The following is a 27,532-nucleotide window of genomic DNA, read 5'->3' as shown; positions in this document are numbered from 1 at the left end:
TCCCTCAAATGGGGCCGGGCCCCTCGAATCGGCCCTAGCTGGCAACCGGGAGAGGGCGTCGGCGTTGGTGTGCTCCCGCCCCGGGCGGTACTGCAGCTGGTAGTTGTAATTGGCTAGCTGGGCCACCCATCGCTGCTCTACTGCTCCCAACCGGGCTGTCTGCAAATGTACCAGAGGGTTGTTATCGGTGACCACGGTTACCTTGGCTCCCCAGAGGTAATCCTTGAATTTCTCGCTCAAGGCCCACTTCAGCGCCAGCAGTTCGAGCTTGAAAGAACTGTAATTTGCATCGTTTCGTTCAGCGGGATGGAGGCTCCGGCTGGCATAGGCGATCACCCGTTCCACTCCATCTTGTTTCTGTGCAAGCACCGCTCCCAGGCCCAGATTACTGGCATCTGTATAGAGAAGGAAGGGTTGAGAGAAGTCAGCATACGCCAAAATCGGGGCTTGTAAAAGTTCTTGTTTCAGGACCCTAAAGGCCGTCTCACATTCTGGGGTCCATCCCACCGTGGGGGATCCTCGTCCCCTTGGTCGTCCCGTCCCGACCAGTAGCTGGTTCAAGGGTTTGGCGATCTTAGAGAACCCTTTAATAAATCGTCGGTAGTAGCCGACAAAGCCTAAGAATGATCTCACTTGCCTTACAGTCCTGGGGACCTCCCAGTCCCGAACTGCCGATACCTTCTCGGGATCAACGGCCACACCAGCTGCGCTCACCACGTGTCCCAGGAACTGCACCTTACGGCGCAGCAGGTGGCACTTCTCCGGTTGCAACTTCAACCCATACCTCTCCATCTCTCGGAATACCTTTTCCAGGTGCTGCAAGTGAGTCTCGAAGTCTGGGGAATACACAATCACGTCATCAAGGTATACCAGCACAGATTCTAATAACTGACCTCCCAAACATCGTTGCATCAGTCTCTGGAAGGTGGCGGGGGCGTTGCAAAGACCGAAGGGCATCCGGTCCCACTCAAAAAGACCAAATGGCGTGGTAAAGGCGGTCTTCTCTCGGTCCCGTTCCTCAACCGGTACCTGCCAGTATCCGCTGGCCAAATCCAAGGTGGAATACCAGGCCGACTTGGTCAGACTTGTCAGGGAGTCCTCAATACGAGGTAAGGGAAATGCGTCTTTCTTGGTCAAGCTGTTCAACTTCCTATAGTCCACACAGAACCTCCAGGCCCCGGTCTTCTTCTGGACAAGCACTATCGGTGCCGCCCATGGGCTACTACTCTCTCTCACGATCCCCTGCTCCAACATACCCTGTAAAAGGGTCCTCACTTCAGTATATAGGGTGGGGGGTATTGGTCGGTACCGCTCCCGACTTGGTGCAGCTTCTCCCGTAGGGATACTATGTCGTATTACCGTCGTGCAACCATAGTCTTCATCGTGGGTGGCAAACACGTGTTGCCATTTCTTCAGTAGCTTCTGTAGCTCTTCCACTTGTTCCTGCTCCAGGTCCTCTCCTCGTAAGGAGTCCCCTGTCAAGTGGGCCGGTACCTTGTTCTCCCTCGTCCTAGATGCTCCTACGGTTTGCGTTAGTGCTACCTCAACTACTGCAGGGTGCACTCGCCGGAAACTCACATCTTCCTTGTCCCGCACCTGATGTCCCTCGACCGACGTCACCGTCACCAGCCGCTGGTGCTTGTGTAAGTGTATTGGGTAGGGATTTTCATTGCAGACCTTCACTGGCACTCGGCCTCGTCGTACTACCGTCAGTCCTCGGGCCACCCTCACCTGTGTGCAGTCTTCATGAGGTTCCACCAACACCCAGCTCTCCGAGCCTCGACGCTGTTGTGGCACCCTGGCCCACACTATGGCTTCACTTTCTGCTGGCACCGACAATGCGAATCGACATGCTACTCGACCAACCTCTTCTCGGCCATCTTGGTTCTTAGCCAGCTGCACTCGCCTGCAGTCGGCCACTACTCGTTCCCAGCCTGGCCGCTCGGCCCTCGGTATTGTCTGAACGGGCCTAGCCCGAAATAGCTCCTCCCAACACTCCGAGAGGACATTCATACCCAGGAGGGCTCGATGCCGGCCAAGGCAATGGTCCTGTACAATGATGACCCCCTTCTGCGGGACTCGTACTCCATACAGTTCAAAGTCGGTAAGTCGATAGCCGATGTAGGGGATCTCTAAGCCGTTCGCCCCCTTCAGGGTAAGCCAGGGCGCTTCAACCTTGTGTGCGGGGTGGGCTCCAAATAATTCATGGGACAAGCTTTCTGAAAACAAAGTCACTTGAGAACCAGTGTCGACGAGACAGCGCACCGTGGTGCCACATACCTGGGCCTCTACTATTGGGCTAAGCCCAACCATCCCGTCCTTGGGTTCCATTCTTCTATGGGGGTCACTTTGGGGGGCGCCGACCACATGACCCACTGTGGCCGGTCGTCTTAAAAACCCCCCTCGGAGGCTCTTCGTGGTCCGCACTGCCTACTCACATGCCCGGCGGTCCCACACCGATTACAAATGGGCCTCCCTTGCTCGTCCCACTCAAACCTAGGGCGACTCGCCTGCCAGGGCCGCCTCATCCCATCCCGACCTCGCTCAGAGTACGTCCGTTCTCGGGGGGCGGGCCCTTCTTCTCTCCTTCCCGGCCCTAGGCGCAGTTCCCCTACCAGGGCCTTGGTTAGCTCGGCCATCTGATCTCGCACATCTTTTAAGAGCTCCATCTTCAATGTTTGTTTCCAGTCTGATACCTCCGAGACTGCCGCCGGGCCACTCACTGCTGCACATACGGGGGCCTCCTTGGCTTCCGCTTGGTCGCCTTCCAAGGCCACGGCCTCCTTTTTCAGGTCCTCAAACGTGAGCTCAGGGTCTCGTCTAAACTGCACTCGGAGATTTTGTCGTAGGGGGCCCTCTCGTAGCCCTAACAGGAACTGGTCCCTTAACAGGGTCTCCTCATCTCCAATCCCATGATCTCGTCGTCGCTGTAAGCGTGTATACTGCTCACGCAGCTTCAGGGCGAAGGCTCGAATGGACTGGTGGGGGCCCTGCTTACAATTAAAGAACTGCGCCCTCAAGACGGCCACAGGGGTGGTGTCACCATACTGCTCAGTGAGGAAGTGGAAGATGGTCTGGGCGGTGACTCGAACGGCTTCAGGGGCGGCCTGTACTTCTCGCCGGGCCTCTCCTCCTAGTGAGTTTAATACAAACTGCTGTTGTTGGCTGGCGCTCAGCCCTTGAAGGCCGGCCAGATACTCGATTTGGGCTCTCCACTCCGTCAAATGAACCTCGGACTCGACCCCAGTATACTTCTGCACCCAGGGGTTTCCCAGGAATACGGGCATAACACGGGGTGGTGTTTCCGGCCTTTCCGGCACAACACGAGGTGGGGTTTCTGGCCTTTCGGGCACAACACGGGGCGGGGCTTCGGGCAACTCGTCGTCGGCCATTGGAGGACCTTGGTCGCTCAACTCGAGGTGGAAACCCTGCCGACTACGCCAAATCTGTCACAGCCGGGGGCGGACCCGAATATGCTACTGGGCCACGCCCCTCTTAACTCTTCCACCTCGAGGAGTTTCCCAAGACCACCCCAATGACCAGACAGACGAGTATACTATAATTAAAACAAACTTTATTAAATATTTAAAAGGGGAAAGGGGGAAGGGAGGAAGGGAACTTTAAAACTAATGGCTCTTCTTTGCCTCCAGGGCCACTTGGGGAAAAGACTGGGGGCCGGGGCTCTGACTCAACAACCCGTGGCGCGCTCCGCTTCTCCTGGAGGCAGAATCGAACACAGCCAGACCAGGGCACACCCTCCACTGATGTCCGCAGCCCTGTGGGATCCTCGTTCCCACACAGGGCCTCACTGGTTCAGGTAGGTAGTTGCTGCAAGCATAGAACAGATTTGTCCACAGGTTGCGTTACTCACAGTGCCGGGGGATCCTCGTTCCCGCACGGAACTCCACTGGTTCAGGTAGGTTGTTGCTATAAGCACAGAACAGGTTATTGCACAAGCTGCGTTACTCACAGTGCCGGGGGATCCTCGTTCCCACACGGAGCTCCACTGGTTCAGGTAGGTTGCTAGGCGAAGCTCTCGTTGTCATGCCCCGGGCGCAAAGCTTGATTTTCTCTCTCTCTCTATAGGATTCAGGCCACAACAGATGTCACCATCTCGCGTCTCGTCGGAGGCTGGGCAGTTCGAACGCTATAAGCACAGCATACGCACAGCAAGTCAAGCGTAAACACCATCAATCAGTGAAACTCACCCACAGCACTCTTATACCACGTCACGTGAATTCTTTAAATCGTCCTTGCCACCTGACCACGACGACCTCGAGAGATCGGTTGGGCAACAACTGGATCCCAAGGGAGGGAGAGATGTATGGTATTCACAAGCCCGGCGTGTCGGTTCTCACTTCCCTGGCTCACCTGCACTTCCTCTTTCCCACAGGGCCACTGGTTTACTGGCGGCCGGTGTTTCGTCCACGCTTCTGGTCAACCACGGCTCACCCACGCTCTCCTCTCCAGTGGGGCCAGGGACCTCACGAAACACAAGAACACACACCAGGGTAATCTTTCAAACAAGACATTTACAGAGAAGTATCCCAGCGGCTACTCACGCTTAGTTGCCAATAACCTCTGTTCACGGTGCTCTCGACGGCTCTGTGTCCACTCCTCCTTACATAAACTCCACAATACCCCTACGTGACTGACTGCCTCTCACTCTCTTCCCCAGGAGAGCGATCCGACCAGCGTGATCCGTCTGCAAAGCAGCAACACAACGTACACAACGTATGCCAACGACACCTGTTTAATGTCTGCAAAGGTGTCTTTATACCCTGACTCTTCTCCTCGTTAGCCTATTAGCAACCGCTGTATTAATTTGCCCCACCTGAGCGTGATCAGGCTTAATTTTGCCTTTGGGGAAACCCCGGAAATGAAGTGTGGAAGCCGGATTCCGCCCGTCGTCCCAATAAAATGTGGAAGCCGGGTTCCGCCCGTCGTTCAAATAAACGTCACCTGTGACACATGTCCACACCACCACTGGGCTTTTACATAAGCAATAAAAAATGAGCACACCTAACCATATCAGATTCATTACTCAGACTGTTTATTCTATTCAACAACAGACATACATAAAATATAGATAAAATAATGTATAGCAGAGCTATTTCAACACATTCATGCATTGGCAACATGTACGGTGTATGGTATATGCAGACAGGTTTTTTCAATGAAGTGCTGATTTGAAAAAATTGCCAAAATGGTCTATTTACAAATAAGACTGTGATATTTAGTTGGAAAAAATCAACTTGAAAGTATGTGTGCAATGTCAAGTGTTTTTTCTTTCTCAATTTCACTGTGTATGCAGAGACAACTGTATAGAAGTTATCATTAGGTTGATTTCCACAAAAAGTATAAACACTGTTCATTTAAACAACCCGACCAGCCCACCATAACAACATTGGCTCAGCCAACTGTGTGAGATTATAAGGGCTCTCTTGCAAAATTATAGCATTACAGCAATATTCCATTCGAACATTACTGAGTCTGAATATTATTAAGTGTCAGCATGCATACAATACAGTGGGGAATACAAACTCTTGTAGAAGGTGTCTCGAGGGTCTGGTTTGAGCATGTCTGCAGTCTGTGTCTCTGTCCTGTGGTTAACCTGCAGAGTAAGAGAGTGGCTGGCCAGCGTCTGTGGGATGTGCTTTACTTTGTTCATCGTCAGATTTGATTCATCTGAGAGAGAGAGAGAGAGAGAGAGAGAGAGAGAGAGAGAGAGAGAGAGAGAGAGAGAGAGAGAGAGAGAGAGAGAGAGAGAGAGAAAGTGAGATAGTGAGAGCGAGTTCTTTAACACTGCAAAAATGACACATATGAGGTTCAATATCTCCAATATGGGGTCCATAAGACTAAGACCATTATTAACTCTTTATATCATCACCACAACTGATCATTTATACAAAATGACAACATAAATTCCCGAATTTAACTCAAAGTTTTACTGGTCAAAAATACAATCATAAATGGTACTAGGAATAAAAATAAATATATTAGGTAAAAGAGGAATGAGGAAATGAGAAAAGGGATAAGAAAAGGTGATTATGATATGTGCATTAAAGGTGACATAGAATAATTGAACGGGGTATTTATCCTTGTTCTGTGATGTGACATGTAGACAAAAAAAATTTGTTTGGGTCTGTAATGCCTTAGAAGCTTCCTAAAAACCTCTCTCAGATAGCTCTATTAGGGTGGGGGATTTTAAACAAGTGGTTTTGCACCTATTTGGCTCCCCCTACTGGCTTAAATTGCAATCTCATTACTGATTGGCTGACTTTGCCTAAATCTAGCCAATTATTTTAAAGTGAAGGGGCAGTTAGATGCCTGTGATGTCATAAGCATCAGTTTTTCAGATTGGGCTGTTTTCTGCCTGACATTTCTAAACGAGGAATTTCTATGAGACTGAGATGTTTAGCATGTCTAGAACTTTTTGTATGTTTGTGAATGCGGGTAGACTACCATTATTCAACAAAGACAAGGTAAAAATGGTTTTTCATTCTCTGTCCCCTTTAAGCAAATGTGCATTGTATATGTGGACTGTGCAGTTAATTGCAGTTGTGTATTTCCTAGTATTTGGTATGTCCTTTAGTTTCAATGGCAGCATGAGCAGAAACTAATATAGACTCAAGTTTGAGCAAAACCCGATGATCCATGTTAACCCAGGATTTACAGGATTTTGTGCTTCAAAGAAAAAAACTGACCTTTGGTACAAAGTAGGTAATAAATAATGTTAATACAAATGTCACATTAAGCTATTTGCTTTTTTAATTACCTAAAGAGTGCAGAATAAGAGTTTAAATGTCTTATTTTTAAATTAGATTGTAAAACCCACAGTGGTGTCATATATCATACACTATAAATATTTGGCTCTCTACCATTATCCATATAGCTGAGCTCAAAACCTCTGATAAAATCCAGACTGGGAAATGATTCTGGGAAACCTCAGTTTTGTATGGATCAGCTCTTTCTCAGATGGTTACTTCCCAGGGGCTTAAAGATACACAACCAGCTTCACACACACACCCCACCCACGCCTTAAAACAAACCCCTGGAGTTTGTGGGCACTGAAGCATGCAGGTGTGTATGCGTGTACTGTAGGATGTCTATTCATTACGGCTTATCTCCTGACGTTATGAGAGCTCACAAAAGTGTCTGCTCTGCCAGTCACTGATGAAAACACACTTTAATTAGTCCTATCGATCGACCACAAATGTGTTAGCGGGCAAGTATGAGTTATGCACCATCAAAGTCTATCCATATGCACAACAATGTTGTATAATTTTGTCAAAAAGCACAAAACAAAAGGGGGAATATACAAAGTTATTATAATCAACACAGAGGTAATATTCTCAACACTGACCATAAGATGACCATTCAAAATATTTCTGGTTTTGAACCAAAGTGTCTGACAGCGCTATTGAAGGATTAGCCATTTACCTTATGGCTTTATTGATTATTGAACAGACAGAGATATTTGTCAGAAACTGTTAGAGTAACTAAGAAAGGTCACTGCAGTGATTTGCACTGGTAAACACATTTATTTCACGCTTGGGCAAGACTGAATTATATCCTTTATAACATTTAAAACCCTTTGGTGAATGCCACAGGAAAACTGCATCCTTTAAAGAACTTTAAGGTTTTGATGGAGAATGAAACTCTTCAGTTAACATTTTTTATAATCTGGAAATGCCATAGACTTCAGGGCATGCAGCTACAGTAATATTAAAATAAACATATCATTAAAGATGCTATACCTCTTCTGGATTTGAAGTAGGCCTATTTGTTGTATTGAGGGACATGCTGTAGCCTAATGTTCACAAGACAACGCTTCCTTATTCGTCAGCAAATCTCTTTATGAAAACAGTCAAGTATAAACCATATTTACGTTAAAAGAATTATGTATTAGCAACTTGGCCATTCCCATGTGAAGTGATACAAATATATTATTATTCCTAAAGTCAACAAGTTGGTATCTAAGCTATGTAGGACTCACATGTCTTCTTCACAACCTTCAGAAGAAATGCACTTTAAAAATAAAGTTTTTGAAAATCTCCAAATAGTTTTGCGAGTGTGTTGCAATACTAGACTTTACAAACAAAGATGGGCAAACCTCTCATATTTTTCACAAGCACCGAGGTCAATCGTTACAGAAGTTTTAAGTTTAAAGGTACAGCAGCAACTGTTTGATTTACTTTATTATAATTTTGAAAAAACACTACATTGCTTACCACAGCTATGCAGATGACACCCAGATATACTTAGCCCTGTCACCCAATGACTACAGCCCCATTGACACTCTATGTAAGTGCATTGATAAAATTAACAGTTGGATGCATCAAAACTTCTTCCAGTTAAATCTTTCACTGCCAGCGCCAGCATTTTTCATTATTTTCACAAAAGTTTAATGCCTTCCAGAAAATGTTCTTTTTTAAATACATAAACATACAATATATCAAATGAAAGAACAGACCCTCTACTCTCAAAAAAAAAAAAAACCTGTTTCATCCTACCTTCATTATTTCTCTTTTTATCACCTCTCAAATAAGGGTAGGTTTCTTCAAAAACACCAAATTTTGAGCAAAAGGCTGAGAGAATTAAATTTTTGTGAAGGACTTTTAATAGAGATCAGATGCAGAGCGATCCTCAAAACATACACAGACTTGCAGCTGCTTGCCCTAGTGTGATACTTCCAGGTTTTATAAGTTGTGAGAGTGTCACCTGGTGGATAATAGCGGTATTGCGGAAAGCTGGAAATACTCGTCATTGGCAGGAAAGCGTTTTCTCTTAATTGACAAGATAACTCGTCAACGGTGGCAAAAGAGTTAAAGGAACACACCCAGATTTGGTGAATTTAGCTTATTCACCGTATCCCCCAGAGTTAGATAAGTCCATATATACCTTTCTCATCTCCGTGTGTGCTGTAACTCGGTCTGACGCAGCCCCCCGCTAGCTTAGCACAAAGTCTGGAAGTGAATGGCTCCAGCTAGCTCTAACTGCTCCCAATAAGTGACAAAAAAACGCAAACATTTTCCTATTTATGTGTTGTGATTTTTATAGTCACACCATGTACAAATAACAAGGTGATATAAGACACAGCGATCTTTTAACAGTATACATACTGGGAACTATATTCTCAGAAGATGAAGCACTGCTACATGGGCGGAGTGATTTGCACAACTCTGACCGAACTCTCTGCTCCTCACCAGGGGCTTCTCGGGTGCTGCGAGCAAATCACTCCAACCAAGTAGCAGTGCTTCGCCTTCTGAGAATATAGTTCCTAGTATGTATACTGTTAAAAGATCACTGTGTCTCATATCACCTTGTTATTTGTACACGGTGTGACTATACAAATCCCAACACATAAATAGGAAAATGTTTGCGTTATTTTGTCACTTATTGGGGGCAGTTTGCTAGCTGGAGCCATTCACTTCCAGACTTTGTGCTAAGCTAAACTAGCGGGGGCTTCCCAGGCAGAGTTACAGCATGCACGGAGATAAGGAAGGCATGTATGGACTTGTCTAACTCTGGGGAGTACAGTGAATAAGCTAAATTCCCAAAATCTGGGCATGATCCTTTAAAGGTGGGGTGCGTGATCTCTGAAAGCCAATGTGGATATTTAAATCAACTAAACAAACACACCCCTACCCCAATAGAATCTGGACCACCTTTTGATAGACCCGCCCGACACATATGCAACCCAGGCAACGATGTTGGCTAGTAGACACGCCCCTTACTGCTGATTGGCTACAAGTATGTTTTGGTATTCAGCCCGACTTCTTTTTCCAAAGTTTTTTTTTTAATCATGCACCCTGCCTTTAAACAAAGACAAAACTAAAGTCATTGTATTTGGAAATAAAGATGAAACTCTCAAGGTTAACACATACCTTGACTCTAGGGGTCTAAAAACACAAAATAAAGTCAGGAATCTTGGTATAATCTTAAAGTTTGACCTTAATTTCAGTAGTCATGTGAAAGCGATAAGCAAATCTGCTTACTACCACCTTAGAAATATAGCCAGAATTAGAAGTTTTGTCTCAAGACAGGACTTAAAAAACTTGTTTATGCTTTCATCACTAGCAGGGTGGATTATTGCAATAGAGTCCTTACTGGGATCTCCAAAAAGACCATTAAAAAGCTACAGCTCAAACAGAGCGCTGCTGTTTTTACAGTATTATTACTTGTTTATAAATCACTTCATGGCTTAGGACTGAAATACATGACAGATATGCTAAATGAATACAGTATTAACCTAACAGATTACTCAGATTATTAGGATCAGGTCAGTTAGAAATACCAAGGGTTCACTCAAAACAAGGTGCGTCAGCATTTAGTTATTATGAAGAGATCAGACGTGCTTCAACAGTAAACACTTTTAAATCTAGATTAAAAACACATCTGTTTAACTCGGCATTTACTGAATGAGCACGGTGCTGCTTCACACTGACTGCACTTTTAACCCAATAATTTTTTACCTGTTTTATTCTTTTATTGTTTTTATTAAAATCACATTTATTTTCTTTTAATTGTTATTTTAAATTCTCATGTATCTTTGTTTTTATTGTGTGTCTCTTATTTTTACATATATTTTTTCTCTTATATATTATTTTCTCATTTAAAGCACTTTGAATGACCTCTGTGTATAAAAAGTGCTATATAAAATAAACTTGCCTAAAAAATGATGACCATTTTTAACAATAAATTGACAGCCAGGGTACTGTAAAGCCAATTAGGGGAGATCTCCCTCTATATTCACCCCCCAGATAGCATGACAAGAGTGTGCATGTACGGGTGTGTGTGGTCCTCCTTAAGGGAGTGGTCTGCATGATTAATGATCAGAACAATCGTCTGGAGTCGACTCTACGCTCCCGCCGTGGATTGGTGGTGGCAACCAAAGCATATCCCCCTCTCCCTCAGCTTGTTAAGCGCAGTGAGGATTAAATCGAAAAATTGCTTTTGCCTCAAATAATTATGTAAAGAAGCAAAGGAGTGTCATGGGGATTCTTTTCTATCTCTACTTCTTGTTAAAAGCATGTGTAAATTAAAGTCAGTTCCCTTGATGAATGGCAGTAATTTGAAGGAGAATGTGGGAACATGTGTACTGGTTGATAAGACGCTGACTGTCACATTATGGCTCAAGTGCTTTCTGGTGATTACCTAGTTGCTGTTGCCTACATTCAAATGCAAGTTTAATGACAGTTTTTGACACAGACAACAGAAGATGTGATGTTGTGAGGTTGTGAATGTTAACTGCAATGTTCAGAGGTGACAGAACGGAGATGAACTCATACTCCAGTTCTGAATAAACATTTGTATAAAGTATAAAAAAGAAAATAAGTATTTACCTGTGTACATCGAGATATACGCCGAGTCAATGACATCATACTTAAGCCCAGGCAGGAAAGGTCTCCACTGCAAAAGAATAAAAAAGACATTAAGGTGTAAATGGAAGAAAGATATACTTGTTTTTAAGCGTTCAAGGATGGCACAGTATGTCTAGAAATGGATGATTTACACAGACACATAGCAATTCCTTTAAAGAACCTCTACAATTACAATATCACTTTTCCTTTGGCACTCTTACATAAGAGGTCATTTGCCAGATGCAGAATGAAAACCTCTAATCGCACTGCCAAGCACTCAAAAACCTTTAGAGGATTTCTCTCTTTTATTCGCACAACAATCAAATCATGAAGAGAAAGAATGACAGAAAGAAAATTCGAGGGAAATTAATTTAAATTTGGAAAAGTTCAATGTCGACATGCTTATATTTTTACAGTTCCAGGGCCCAGAAAATGGTACATAACAGAACAACAGTGTCTGTCAAACGTACTGTCTTTGCATACTTATTAGTTACAGGCACACACACAAAAGACAGTCGAGAAGGTGACTACTTGACTCAAAATATACTGAATGTACATCTACTCACTCTAAAAAAATGCTAGTTTTTTTTAGGTTTTTAGGTTATTTTTTCTATCGGGTCAAAAATGGACAAACTCAACCGGTTGGGTTGTAATTTAACCTATGCTGGGTTGTTTTAAACAAAAATGCTGGGTTGCTTTAATGTTATATAAATATTTTCTGTGTTAATTTAACCTGACAACTAAGGGTTTCCCTTTTTGAACCAACGCACTGATAAAAATTATTCAATTTTTTACTCAATTTTTTTAAGGTAAGTGGTCGCAATAAATTTATTTAAGCTACGTTAACACAAACATTTTTTAGTTTTGTTTTGTCTTTCTAATTTTTTTTTGTTTAAATGTAGCTTAAATAAATTTATTGCGACCACTTACCTTAAAAAATTGAGTAAATTGAATGAATAATTTTTTCAGTGTGGGTTTTCTAAATAATAACCCAGTGCTGTATACATATACATTTTTCTAAGCATTTTAAACACTTGATTTTTCCATACTTTACTGACTATGGAACAACGTTTCTGTAGAAAAACCCTATCCCCATACTTTAACCATCTCTAAACCTATACCTAAAATTAAAGAGAAATTATAGGTCAATAACAATGGTGTAAAAGCACCTAACCCTAACTTCACTTTAAGTGTAGGCCTATATGTGTGTGAAGTTATGAGAATTTGTACATATTTTATGAGTTGGCTAATTTGTATTAATTTAATTTATTGGCTAATTATTCATACAACCACATTCGCATGTTTTGGTACGATTTGCCTTGACCCCTGTGATGTTGGGGTTAGGGGTGAGGTTTTGTCTATTTTTTTTAGGAGAATTGATACAAATTAGCCAACTCGAAAAATGGTTTCTCGTGAGATCAGGCTGGTGTGTCCCTTAAATCTGATTGGGTGATTTCGATGTGGTCCCAAGGTCAACGATGATGTTGACCCAGGAACATCTCTCACTTGTGTAAATGCACAAAACACATCTTGCACACCTGAAACAGTTTGGTTCAAGTGTTTATTATTCAGCCTGCTCCATAAAGCCTGCGTTTCTCAAGGTCAGATCTGCCTTTCGGGAATCAATGGAGTGCAGTTACAGCACAATGTCAGATCTGACAAACCATAGACGCATGTTTGCTCCCGGAGACACACATACAAATATAGACATGAAAACAATTACACACTGATAAATATACACACCTTTTCCTGGAAAAGGTAAGGACACACACATTTGATAAAAAATGTTTAGTCCATGCTAAATTTTCTGACTTGTGATAAGACTTTAGTTGAGTTTTTATTTTTTCCGGAGAAACCAGAGAAGCAGAGGGATCAACAAAAGCTTTCCATTTACTCTCATTGCTGTCAAGGAAAAACAAGACAGTATGCCACACCTAACTTAGACCTTATGTTAGCTGGTAAACAAACTGTCCAGTATTTCTCCTAAAATTGCTAAGGAGAAATAAAATCTGCACTCTTAGAAAGGATTTACACATCTTTGTGCTTTAAGCTTTTAACACATTATGTGTAATTTTAATATGTGTCATTTATGTTGATTTTGTTTTAAAATATAACAAGTTGTTTTAAAAGTAACACAAAATGTGTTGTTTCAATAACACAGAGATGGGTGGATTCTGGGACAACGTATTTAGTGTGTTGTCCCAGAATCAACACTAATGTGTTGTTTTTAACACATTCGTTCTAAGAGTGTAAACAAAAGAGACAACATTATCATATATAATCTATGTAGACATAAAAATAGGAGGAAACCATGTGCTACTTTACCCAAGACACAACAATTCCTTCAAGCAGTTCAGCTCAGTTTATTTCTGTACTGCAAAAAGCGGTTTACTAAAAATAAAAAAGAGGCAAAAAACAGAGTCTTGAGAAATGTCTGACAAGTCTACGAATATAGCAATCCATAGACAAGCTTACATGATGTTGCACATATTGCATCAGCTGCAGCAGCATTGTTTCATTTTTCTCCTGACAATAAATAAAACAAAGCTATTCACAGTTGACTGACAGTACTGTCTATAATAGCTCATACTAGAAGTTATTGGTCAGTCTATATCAGACATTCTTTATTAAGCCTCTTTGTTCCTACAAAGCCTGGGGATTGTATTAAAATGCTAATCAGGCTCAGACTAACTCAGAAGTAGGGTGCTGATGATAAAAGCTACCATGAGAAGTTTAAGAATCACAGCACCCAGCACAACTTTTATGACTTAATATATCTCGGAATAGACGAGCGGTGTGGTTAATAAATGAATTTCTGTGTTTGCCACAGATAATTAGCTGTTTTTGCTTTTTGGTGTCTGGTCCCCGTTGACTCTCTTGCTGAGAATACCTCCAAACCCCATGAATTTATTCATTGGGCTGCTCTCAAGTCTTTGAAGCTCCTCTTCCCGAACGTTCCTAACTCAAGTGAAGTTAGGAACATTAAAAGAGGAGTGAAGCACCGCTCAACAACTTGGCAGCTCTCAGCCTCCAGGCGGTGAAAGTTACGCAGTCAAGATTAAGAACTGTGCATTTATATTAGACATAAATAAAACTGTGTGGAGTGAAACCATTTTTGGTGCTCACATTTGTCATGGGGAGATAGCACTGAAGCTTTAATGTAAAGTCTGGTAAAGGTAACAATGCATAAAATCTAGTTTAACACTAACAGGGATGCCAAGTGACAATTCTCAGCATAATCAAGTACACTCTAAAAACAATGGTGTTAATTATTCAGTAAATAAATAGGTTAATTATTCAGAGTTATGACACAGAAAAAACATTTTTGGTTTCTCAAAGAAACTATTTAGGTCATTTTCCATAAAACAAAGAAACTTTTATCACTACAAAAAAACTTTTTTTGAATCAGAAAGGTTCTTTGGGTGTTAAATGCTCTTTATGGAAACATTTACCAAAAATGCTTCTTCTATAGCACCATGTAGCATCTTTATTTTAGAAAATCTATGGGTCAATGACTAAACAAGCTCCTTAAACTTATTTTTAAAATCATCTTTTAAAGATTGCATATTTTAAAATTGGAACAATGTGTTTAAAAAGTTTTGTTTCTTGAACAACATTCAATAAAGTGTATTGAATAGATAGATAGACTTCCTATGTCATGCTAATTATTTTTTATTTGATAGTGGCATTTACAATTATAATCCAGACACAAAAATATGCAGGTTATGTCAATGACCCCTATACAAATGACAACAAACCTTTCAGTTCAATTAAAAGCTCCACTGTTAGTTCTCTGTTGTGACTCTCCAAACCCAAAGGGCCCTATCATACATTACACCCGGCACAACGCAGCGCGTCACACGTGTTTTTTGCTAGTTTCAGCCTGACACAATAATCATTATCACTTTCAGCGCAATGTTTAAATAGCAAATGCATTTGCGCCCATGTCTGCGCCCATGGGCGTGCTGGTCTGAAAACGAGGTGTGTTCAGGTGCATTGTTAATGCGTTGCTATTTTGAACTAAAACCACTAAAACAGACTACACCAATGACCAACTAAAACCTGGTCTAAAGTGTATAGTCAATGGCGCAATTATTTTGTTAGACTTGGACGCTCACAAATATTTTTAGATATGAAAAATGAAAGGATTAAAATGTAAGATTATTATTGGGTTTCCTGGACATACATGAGGACAGATTACAGGACTTTAGAAGAGCTGCTTAAGCTGAATTTTTGCTTTTAAAAAAATTGCAAATATTGCATTTATTCTGAAATTATTTTTTTAAATGCTACCCCTCAGATTTTTTGTATATTATGATTTTGTACCTCTGGATATGGTGAGATAAGAACTACTTTAAGTACGATTTTTCAAAACACGAAAAACTCGGCTGCTACCCCGAATAAACAAACTTTATCCATTGTTTTTATAAGAGTTTTTTGGGAACGTGTACAAGCTTAAATTTCCCTCACAAACAAAAACACACTTTCCTGACGTTGATTTCATGTCAGCTCTTGATTGGTTGTGCATGCGTGTGCGAGCTATTCCGGCAAAAGTGCCAATATAAGGACTTCCACTGGACTTCCTGCACTGTAATTGCACATGCAAAATAAAGCAAGACACTATGAATTCTTGAATCTTTCATGTTTGAAAAACTCTTATCCAGCTCTTAAACAGTTTTTAATAGGTCAGAATGCATAAAATAGCTTTTGATTGATTCCTAGATGTCTGTTTTACTCTCTCTCTCTCTGCTCAGCTTTATATATTTTCCTAGATAATAAAATAAGATGGGTTTACTGGTTACATTCTGCATCCTTTGGGTGCACTTTGGATATAATCAGGCTATCAAAAATCACTGCATCTTTTCAAAGCTGTTAAAATACTCAAGTATGTCATCATGGTCAAAGACATAGTATCAATAAAGGGTTTTATGGGTCACGGGTTACCAAAGTTGATTGCAGTTAAATGTTTGTTTCCTGCGGATTATAGCCACTATAAATTTAACAACATTTACATTGTTTTCACTATACTATTGTAATAATTCAGATCGAGTCATTACATAGAAAAAAGCTACTTTCTATTTTTTATTTTAGATTTAAGTTTTAAAAAATGCTTTTCAAAACTAATTTGATCTAGTTCTAAACTTGTTTTCCCAATGCATTTTAAATAATAAATTACCGGAAGGGGAGTAAAGCACAGAATAGGATAATAACAGAGGAAGTGGGGTGGACTTTAATCTTCATTCATGACGCATTTAATTATGTCTATTTCATGATAAGTGTACAGTAATAAAAAGCCACGTCTACTGTGTGTTCTAATGGGAAGGAGGTGTAACCAGGGCAGACAGCAAAGGTCATAGCGAAAACTTAATGAAAATGAATTTCTAAACACTACCACTGACAATTTAATTGACACTTCAACTTTTGTCAATACTCACCGCCACCTCAACATGGTCAGAACCTCTGTCATCTTGCTTGTGCAAAATCTCAAAGTAATACCGCCGTGAGGACATAAGACTGCAGAGAGAGAGAAAGAGGGAGAAAGAGAGAGAGATAGATTTGGGGAGAGGTCGGGAAAAATAAAGGAGAAAGGAAAAAAGACCAGAAACTTGTCTCAGTAAGAAAGGGAAATGTTATACAGAGATCAAACAGATGAGCAGTGAAAGAAGACAGATGCATAGATGAAAAAATGCAAGATCCACTATAGTTTGTTTAAGGACACAAAAGGTGTTTACAAGGTTGTGTGCATTGTTACTGACAAAGAACTAAAGTGCTTTTCCATTAACAAGATATTGTAAACACAGATCAGCAGTAAAGTAACCTTCCATCCTTTACTAGATCAGTCAGATCAATTGATATCTACACATACTAACATAACTGCTCAAGACAGACATGAAAGACAGAAACACAAACTGCTAAGTTTTTGTTTGTCTACAGACTGATGTCTACAATTTATATAAATAAAGGATTCCGGACTTTATGGATTCAGGAAATAAGGGACTTAATAAGACAGGAAGTTTGGGCCAGTAGATTAGGGCCAGATAGAACAAACCCAGATAGGCTTGGGGTTTTACTGTAATTGGTTGATTAATTGGATCCGAAGGAGTTTTACTCGAAGGAGTCTTACTGAATTGACAAGGAGTGATGAACATAGTGAGATAAGGATGGGAGGACCAAATGAATACACATTCTTTAAAGGAGACATTTCACAAGACATTTATACTATGTTAAATAAATCTTTGGTGTCCATAGAGTATGTATGTGAAGTTTTAGCTAAAAATGCCCCATAGATAATTTATTATAGCATGTTAAAATTGCCACTTTGTAGGTGTGAGCAAAACTGTGCCATTTTGTGTGTGTCCTTTAAAATGCAAAAGAGCTGATATCTGCACTAAATGGCAGTGCCGTGGTTGGATAGTGCAGATTAAGGGGCGCTATTATCCCCTTCTGACATCACAAGGGGAGCCACATTTCAATGACCTATTTTTCACATGCTTGCAGAGAATGGTTTACTGTTAAGTAAATAAGTTACTGGCTTGTTCTCTTACACATTTTCTAGGTTGATAGAAGCACGGGACCCAATTATAGCACTAAACAGAAAAAGTCAGATTTTCATGATATGTCCCTTTAAATCAGGCTGCTGTAATATCACAACTTGGTGATGTAGATGTTCATTTAATGATTATAGTGTTTGTTTTAAAAATGATGGTCTTTGACAGCAAAGAGATCAGTGTATAACCTCTATACATAGGTGCTTGTGGTTAAACAATACATTACCAGATGCAAATTAACAGGCTAGTCTTCCTCACTCTTGCACTCCCAAAGAGTATTTATTTAACGTCTGTTGTCTGGTTTATTACCACCTACAGTACTGTACTGTAGCTCATTTTGTTGACTAATGACTGAACTATCCCCACTTCTTTGGGAATGCATCATTACATCACAAAGTACTTAATACAAAAACATTCATATTTAAGAGAAACTTTAGAAGGGAGACTGCTACGAGTTTTAAAATATGACTTTCTTCTTGAGCAAAGTGTGTGCTTCTTGTTTGTTCATTTAGGGAAATGAGTAATTTATGCACAGATTACATGATAACAAGCAGATAGAAAAATCAATGATTTCATTCACGCTTGCAAATCAACAGTTGCCTAAACTGAATACGGATAGACGGAATATTATTTGCTTAATTATAAATGCTTGGAGAGTACAAACCCACTTGAAAATTATAAAATGATTCAAACTGCTATCTGGTCACATTTGCGCTAATGGCACCAAATGCAATTTCAAAAATGTGACCTTGCTTGTGAAAACCCTGTTTCCACTACAGAAACCTTTTGTGCAACAGAATGGTTCCTGTAAATGTTGAAGGGTCTTTAAGGAACAATTCAGCCAATTTATTTTTGAAACATTTATTTCTTACGAATGTAGCCCTTTTCTCTCACCACTGGTTAGGCTACTCAAATAGATATAGTAAGGTCTTTGCACATACATAAAGGCATTTATACATAATAATACACTGGCAAGTAATTTTTTTTCAACTGTTAGTATAAAGAAATAATTCCAGTTTAATAGATGGCCTTTTAGAAAACTACTGAATTTAAAAAAAAAAATCAACATTCTCTTACACATTTGTGACAGATATTTCTAGAATGTCAAGAGAGATTGACCCCTGCATAACTGGCATATTCACATAAATGTTACAATGCTTACAAAAAATCTTTCTTTCCAATAGCCATAGACGGTAAACCAGACATAATAATGCTTAACTCTTTAACTTCACATAAGTAAAACATATAAAGACTATACACAATGACACATGTACTGTATGAATATCCCTATGTGTCTCAGGTTATCTTTTGACTGTTGTCTTTCTATGGAATATGACACTATAGGCTTAGGTAATATATTTCAGCTACATTTTATACACACACACAGGATTATTAGGAACACCATACTAATACTGTTTTTGACCCCCTTTCGCCTTCAGAACTGCCTTAATTCTACGTGGCATTGATTCAACAAGGTGCTGAAAGCATTTTAGAAATGTTGGCCCATATTGATAGGATAGCATCTTGCAGTTGATGGAAATTTGTGGGATGCACATCCAGGGCACTAAGCTCCCGTTCCACCACATCCCAAAGATGCTCTATTGGGTTGAGATCTGGTGACTGTGAGGACCATTTTAGTACAGTGAACTCATTGTCACGTTCAAGAAACCAATTTGAAATGATTCGAGCTTTGTGACACGGTGCATTATCCTGCTGGAAGTAGCCATCAAAGGATGGGTACATGATGGCCATAAAGGGATGGACATGGTCAGAAACAATGCTCAGGTAGGCTGTGGCAATTAAACGATGCCCAATTGACACTAAGGGGCCTAAAGTGTGCCAAGAAAACATCCCCCACACCATTACACCACCACCACCAGCCTGCACAGTGGTAACAAGGCATGATGGATCCATGTTCTCATTCTGTTTACGCCAAATTCTGACTCTACCATCTGAATGTCTCAACAGAAATCGAGACTCCTAAGACCAGGCAACATTTTCCAGTCTTCAACCGTCCAATTTAATTTTGGTGAGCTTGTGCAAATTGTAGCCTCTTTCTTATTTGTAGTGGAGATGAGTGGTACCCGGTGGGGTCTTCTGCTGTTGTAGCCCATCCACCTCAAGGTTGTGCGTGTTGTGGATTCACAAATGCTTTGCTGCATACTTCGGTTGTAATGAGTCGTTATTTCAGTCAAAGTTGCTCTTCTATCAGCTTGAATCAGTCGGCCCTAGCCTCTAGCATTACAAGGCATTTTTGCATGCAGGACTACCACATACTGGAAGTTTTTCCCTTTTTACACCATCCTTTGTAAACCCTAGAAATGGTTGTGCGTGAAAATCCCAGTAACTGAGCAGATTGGGAAATACTCAGACCGGCCCGTCTGGCACCAACAACCATGCCACGCTCAAAATTGTTTAAATCACCTTTCTTTCCCATTCTGACATTCAGTTTGGAGTTCAGGAGATCGTCTTGACCAGGACCACACCCTTAGACTTTTTGATGCTCTTTGTATCGTAATATTTAAGTTTTAACAAATAAAAAAACTAAGCAGATGACATTTGGGGCCAGATTTACTAAACATGGGCAAATAAGCATGAGCGTGCAATTCCAAAAAAAACCTCAATGGGATTGAAAATATCTATTATTATTTTTTCGAGAGTTTCCAGGCAATTTGGGGGTATTATATGCGTATGTAGTATTTTCATAAGTGACTTCAGTACCATGGACAAACGCAGGTGAAAATGCGTACCGTGAAATATCAGCTAACAAAGCCACATTACAATAAAAAGCACAAAAAATGAAGGGTTGCAAGAAGTTTTAAAACACCTGGTATTGCGTGACTCCTAGTTGAGGGCTCCAAGTCATTTTTTATTTCCTCCAGCCAATTATAAACATGGCTTGGCAAATAATGTTTTTGGATAATTTGTTCTTCTGGCATTTCAAATAAATTGATACATTTGGAAAAACGTATGTGCTGTCTGATCTCTGCGATGCCTCCTTGTACCAGCAACAACTGCAGCCATTTTAAGCACAAAATGGTTTAAGACATGCTTAAATAATGGCACAAATACCAGTAATTTAACAAGCGCAAACCTTATGCAATCGCGTTGCATGAATCATTGAAATACTCTTTTCCCATACATTTTGCGTCTAACAGGGAACCTCCTGCAAATGAATATGCTATAAGGTAAGTCGCAAAAATAACTAGGCCACACCTTTACATTGCTAACTATCCACTGTGCGTCTTTAGCACATCCTGAAAGTTATTTAATGCCAAAATGATGGCTTGCATTGCACAAGCTGTTAGTAAATCTGGCCCTTCTACATCAATTCACAATTCGACATCTCCATCTGTTTGTCATCCTTACTCTGCAGACCAGCTTTGTAAAAAACATCTTCCCAGTTTCTGTCAACTTAGACTACGACAACCACGTCTCCTCTTGATTGCTCTGTAAACTTTATATTGTAGTCCATTTGTGCGCTATTTCACCCAGAATTACACACAATTCTGCCAGAAGCCTCTACTGTTTGGTTTTGAAAATCCAGCCCAATAGTCAACGTCGAAGTCAAATCCCTCTGGCACCAAACTAACAAGGCTTCATCTAAGGGCAAAATGAAAGCAAAGAGAATGTGATGTGTGCAGATAGGAAGTTTAAATCTAGTTGGATAGGTTTTAAAAAAGTTTGTTTAACTAAACAACCCCGCTACAAAAGCGGAGGATATCAAAGACACTCTTGTGGCAGTTTGAACCATCGCCAGGCCATTGTCAAAGCTCGATCAGTGAAAAGAAGAGACACTTCTCTGCATTTCCCACTGGAGTGCCAATAACCATTCCCGTCTTTTATTGGCACTAAAATATTCTGGAACATGTACACCGTGCCTTTTAGACTGACACTGCTGATGAATAATTCAACAGCGCTCGCCACTCTCACTGAGACTCCACTTCCACACCAATCAGCAATGGTTGGAGAAGACCGACAAGGACGATTAAAACAGACGACATGACACTTTACTCTGACAAACTACTGTTTAATGTGTCCCTTGTGATTTACAATCACACTGTCAGTCCATGCACCTATGGGCAGCACACTTGTTCAAGAAACTACACCTGATATCTGGATTCATTTAACTGTTAAGTTGACCGTGCGCCATCTTTGCCGTTTGTAGCCATCTAACATGGATCACATGCTTAAATTACTAGTTTTACAGACAGAATGTATGGTCATTGATTTGTAAGTTTGGCTCCTGATATCATTTGGCAGAATGCTTTGAGGAGGGAATTCACTAAAAGCTGACTGAGCCGCAGATAGCAGCATTTATTTGCACGAGCCATCTGTGCTGTGTTATTGCCTGATTTACTTAATAAACTACGCAAATAAGAAAATCAAGCAAACATTTCCACAAAATCTGTGCTAAATAGGATCTGTACAACAAAAACCACAATCTTGATGGCCACTTCCCAGCACTATGATCCAGGTACTTTAAAATCGAGTTTTTTTTTCACAGTGATGCTATACTGTAGATCCATTTTTGGTTCTCCAAAGAACTTTTAGAGTGAAAGGTTCATAAAAGAACCATTTCTTTATTTTGCTTTTATAGTCTGTAAAACAGTTTTCCACTACGAAGAGCCAGAAAGGTTCTATGGATGTTAAAGCTCACATAACACACGCTGTTTCTGCATTTCCGATGTTAATCTGGAGTTACTATAGAGTAGTATTACATCCTTTATATCTCCAAAGAGTCTTTAGTTTAATCAGATTTATAAAAGAAAGATCTTTCCAATAACGTACGAAAAAATTAACTAATAATTAAGGAGAAGTTACTGCGGGAGGAGCGAGTACGAGTCATGCAACACTATACAACAGTGGTTCTCAAACTGGGGGCCGGGGCCCCCAGGGGGGCCGCGAGATGGTGCCAGGGGGGCCCCAGTGTTATTATATTTTATAAAATACATAAATTTATCCTTAATTTTGTGTAATTAAACCTAAAAAAAAAAAGGCTACTAACCAACAGCACTGATTTGTATACTTTAATATGTTTTGTCTAATTAAAATGTTAGGTTTAAAAAATTTTTTTTTTATAAATTTTCTTTGGGGGGCCGTGAAGGAATGCACCATACACGAGGGGGGCCGCACACTGAAAAAGTTTGAGAACCACTGCTATACAACACTGTTTAACTCATGATTCACTACATGTTCGTGTTATTTTTTATAATATGCACACGCCTATTTCCAACATAAGACAGAAGTCTTACTTACTGCATGCAACTCATGACCCGGTTGAGACTTTTCAATGAAATCCAGCGCATCAAACACACACGCAAAACTCTGCTGCTACCCCGGATAATAAATTACATCCATTGTTTCCATAAGGCTGTCTTTCTTCTCTTTACATCCAAAAACACACTTCTTCATTCATGCCATTGTTGAGTTTTGAAATTAAACAAAGCTTGTCGCGTGATGTGATGTTTGCAAGTTGTAGCGTCTCCCGCTGATTGACGGGTCGGCGGGGTTTTCCGGGAGAAGTGCCCATATAAAGAAGTGATACGTATAGAAACCCCTGAAACGTCAGCTGGACCCGTAATCTAAAAAAAAAACTTTCCTAAACTTGAACGAACCCTGGCAAAGCGCATTAGGCACAGAAATACTCTGTAACACACCCAACTACTTTTTTGACACTTTGCCTACGTTTAGCATGAGGAAACGACTCTTAAACAGTGTTAATAAGTCAGAATGCATGAAATACCATTGAACCACCCCTTTAAAGGGTCTTTATGGAACCATAAAGGTACAGCCTGACAAAGAGCTTTTTTAAAGCGTAGGGACCTTAATCAACTCCGTAAAATCACCAAAAAATGAGCGTATCTGGACACATGCCCGGTTATAACGCTCTTTTACATAATTTGACGAACAACTGCTGCCACAATAGAAAATGTACACAAACATCTCACATATAAAGTTCCTGTTACTGCCTATTACCACCCTGCACCATGGTAACACAATGAATTTCTGAATAAAGCACAATCTACAGGTTAGTAAGCCTAAATGACCCAGAAAGGAAACACATTACCACTGAAAAGAATGACGATGACCAATGAAATGACACTGACTGTTTCATTCAAGAGGGTTGCAGCATGAATAGCAGCAGTGTACTGGTGTAATCTGAATTCATTATACATACATGTGTGATGCATCTGCATGATGGAACCTGCTGCTAAACTTCAAAAGATGTGACAAATGACAAAATTAGCCTGAGAGGTAATCATTTGGAAAATAAATGATAAGTAAATATGCTACTGAATCGAACAACAGCTGCAAGATTTACACACAATACAGTATGTCACTCATTACAGCTCATCCTGAACACAGCATACTCAAAACATTCATTAAAGTTTCATGAGCTGGCAGGTACTGTACCAAGCTTAAAATTATCATTTAATAATAAATAATTAAAATCTTTAAACCTGATTTTGATGAATTCCCCATTTCTAGATTAACATTTATGGTTAACATTAAGTCTCCCTGTAGTCTATAATTGTATCACTTAATAGCATATGTAAAAGTTTTTCCTGTGACAGTAATTTCTACCTGCTTTAAAACCCTCATTTAGTATACGAAGATCTATGAATATGCAAATTAGTCTCCGCCTCTAGTCTACCACACAGCTCAGACCACATCAATATGCAAAATAATCCTCCACCTTTTTCGTACATGTAAATAGATGTTCATTTTGGTAGTTTCAGACACATAAGTGGCAAGTCCAGTTTCACAATACATAAGTGAATGGCACGTTTGCAGAACTAATTGATTTTAGTGCTAATGTTAGCAGGTTAGACTATTACACACCGCATGTGAGTTCAGCATTTGTGAGTTAAAATGTGATTGGTTAAGACATTGCATGCAAACCAAGGCGATTTTAAACTATGGGAATGGGATGTCTTTGGAAGACTCAAATAAAATACTCGGCAATGGTGTTGACTGATAAATTTGCACATGGTTTGTCCTAAAGCATTTAAAAACATCACATAAACATATAAACAACAATAAACCACCACAGTGGGACTTTAAGACTGATTTAGAGGCATGAACATCAATCTTAACTATTATTTATCTGTAGTTTAAAGCAGTGTTTCTCAACCAGGGGCCAAGGCAAACTTGCAAGGCGGCACAAAATGACTTTAAATTATTTTAAAAAAGACAAAACAAGAATTAAAATAAGCTAAAAAAAACTAAAAATCAATATATTTCTTAATGTTTGGTTATATTTGTTTGGTTATATTTATATACTGTATGTATGGTAGGTGTGTGTTGTATGAAACTTACTGCACAGGTTTGGAAGTTTGGGATCTGAACTTGGTGAACTCTCCTGGAGCTGTCCATTCAGAGCCCTGCTAAATGACAATAGAGAACAAAGACTGTAAGAAATCTTAACAAGATACAATATTATTTATAACTAAATGTAGGTGCTTATTCATACATAAATTTATACTACTGACCTGTCCAACATACACCAGCAGTCGAGCATTCAGCGGGCTCTCATCTGAGCTTAGCCACAGTTCAGAGTTGTCATCTGATGCAATGGCAAACTGGAAATCGCCTGAAACAAATCATTTATACATTTATATAAGTATATAATTTATATGAGTGCTGTCTGTCATAAATATCTCACAATATCACCCAGCTCCAACGACTTCATTATGGCTCTCTGTGGTTCAAATTCACAATCATTGTTAATTCTCTTATTGTCTTGCAATTTTTCGTGCCACAGTCAAAAACCTGACTCAGGCTGATTACTAATGAAAACGTTTCATAACTTTCCACCATAAGCATAATTCCTCACAGCAGCCTTTTTCTTATCAGGTTAGAAAGTGTGTGCAGAATGTGCTGACTGTAGGACACACAGTAAAATAGCAGTTTCTCTGGGCTGTTAGATTGCTTGTCAGCTATGGCAATGTTCAAGTCTCTTGGACACCACTAAAACCCACCCTGAGGAAAACTTTGCACACAGCCCACAGCAACACCAAAGACTGTATATTTTAACAAGATGTCACAGTTCCATTACTGTGAATGATGGTAAATAATGTTTGTAGTTTCATTGTGATGATGGCAAATGATTTTAAAGTAAGAGGTCTTGCCTGCTTCAAGTAGCTACTGTAGATAGGACTTAGCTGCCCAAGTTGTTGCAAATAAGGCCGCCAAGTGGTGAGAATTGGACTTTCACATACACACGACATAAACGCTGTAATAAGACTTGCATTTACATCTATCCGCAAAGACGACTAACGCTGGATTTCCACCAACTGCGGAGCGACTGCAGATCGGCTCCGCACTTCGCCGTCCGCCAATACCCACCAGTTCCGAATTTGTTGCAGAGCGACTGCGTGCTGAAGTGACGACGACCCATGAGGTCTCGCAAATTCACGTGATGATCGCGCGACATCTAGTTCTATCTCCAGCCCATTATGACGTTAAATTATGAAGTTTTGCTGAACCAGCCCAGATCATGACACGAGATCTCGCGAATTCAGGTATGATCACGCGATACAGTCATGGCTCCGCCCTGCGGAGCTGTCCCGCATCCGTCAAAAATAGAAGCTCTGCGTATTTATTCCGGAAGGCTGCGGATGGTCCGAGCTGTGACGGATTCGGAACGCAGTCAGTGGAAATACACACATTAGCTGTTTCTCAATGTCAAGGATACTTCCTTGGCAGGACTAGTCCTTACAAGTCACTTCCTTCAGAGGCTAGGCGAGGCTCCTCTTAAGCATCCGGAGAACACGTTAAATGGAATAGGCTAGCAAGTGCACGTCATTGCGTCAATGAAAGGTGTGCTTTCGGTGCTGCGCGCATAGGATTGTGGATGATTTCAGCGCGTGAAGAGCGCAAAGGATACACATACGTATCCTTTCCTGTATATGGGATATTTCTCGAACGAAGGACTCAGTCCTTGGCTGAAATTTCGTGGATCCTCGACATTGGAACAGTCTTTCGATGGACATCGATGACGTAGCATCCTCGAAATTCTGGCTTCCGAAGATCCTTCCTTGACATTGAGAAACGGCTCCTGACTTGAGTGGAAACCGATTGACTCTGCCGCCGTTCCGCAGCGGATACGCAGCCGTTCCGCAGTCGGTGGAAATCCAGCGTAAATCTGCTGTATTACATGTGCCAGGCCAGCAGATGTCCATGTTACCTATAAAGAAACACCTTATGCTTGCACACATACGCATTCTTCTACAAAGCGATAAATATAAACAATCAAGTGGGCAAAAGCATCATGCAGTTTTGTTTCGGTGGATGGTGATGAAGGTTTACAACTACAAATGACCCTGGACTACACTCTCAGACATACAGGTACAAAAGGTACACTTTTATCTAAATGGTACATATTAGGACCTTTTTAAAAGGTACCATATCCCAGTGCTAAAAAGGAACCCCTTTTGTACCTTTCTGAGAGTGTATAAAGTGCCAAAACTTTGCTAACTTTGTTGGAGAAACGTTATAAACTCAGTATCTTGGGCAGCACAAACAGTCCTGTAGGCGGCCAATTGTTGATTTGGTTATACTAGCACATGTTCCTATAGACTGAATATTCATGTGCTCGACGTTATTACCGAT

At 40.7% G+C, this 27,532-nt stretch overlaps 1 protein-coding gene across 4 annotated transcripts in view; it reads right to left on the bottom strand.

Moving 5' to 3' along the window:
* The window catches only part of b4galnt4b (beta-1,4-N-acetyl-galactosaminyl transferase 4b), an 86,046-nt gene that overhangs the window by 11,967 nt on the left and 46,547 nt on the right, over window positions 1-27,532 (bottom strand). For 3 of the 4 annotated variants that reach the window (XR_012360024.1, XM_073859226.1, XM_073859228.1), the window contains 5 exons: window positions 25,411-25,511; window positions 25,238-25,305; window positions 16,802-16,880; window positions 11,349-11,415; window positions 5,545-5,688 (listed from right to left, as the gene is read on the bottom strand). Coding sequence is in view for 3 of the 4 variants with exons in the window: in XM_073859226.1 (XP_073715327.1) it covers window positions 5,545-5,688; window positions 11,349-11,415; window positions 16,802-16,880; window positions 25,238-25,305; window positions 25,411-25,511 (459 nt within the window). In the remaining variant the exon portion in view is untranslated. The remainder of the gene's footprint in view (window positions 1-5,544; window positions 5,689-11,348; window positions 11,416-16,801; window positions 16,881-25,237; window positions 25,306-25,410; window positions 25,512-27,532) is intronic. The other variant, XM_073859227.1, reaches the window with a different exon arrangement.

The sequence above is a fragment of the Misgurnus anguillicaudatus genome, chromosome 21 (assembly GCF_027580225.2).
Source record: "Misgurnus anguillicaudatus chromosome 21, ASM2758022v2, whole genome shotgun sequence".
Lineage (NCBI taxonomy): Eukaryota > Metazoa > Chordata > Actinopteri > Cypriniformes > Cobitidae > Misgurnus > Misgurnus anguillicaudatus.
This window is presented reverse-complemented; position numbering and strand designations above follow the sequence as displayed.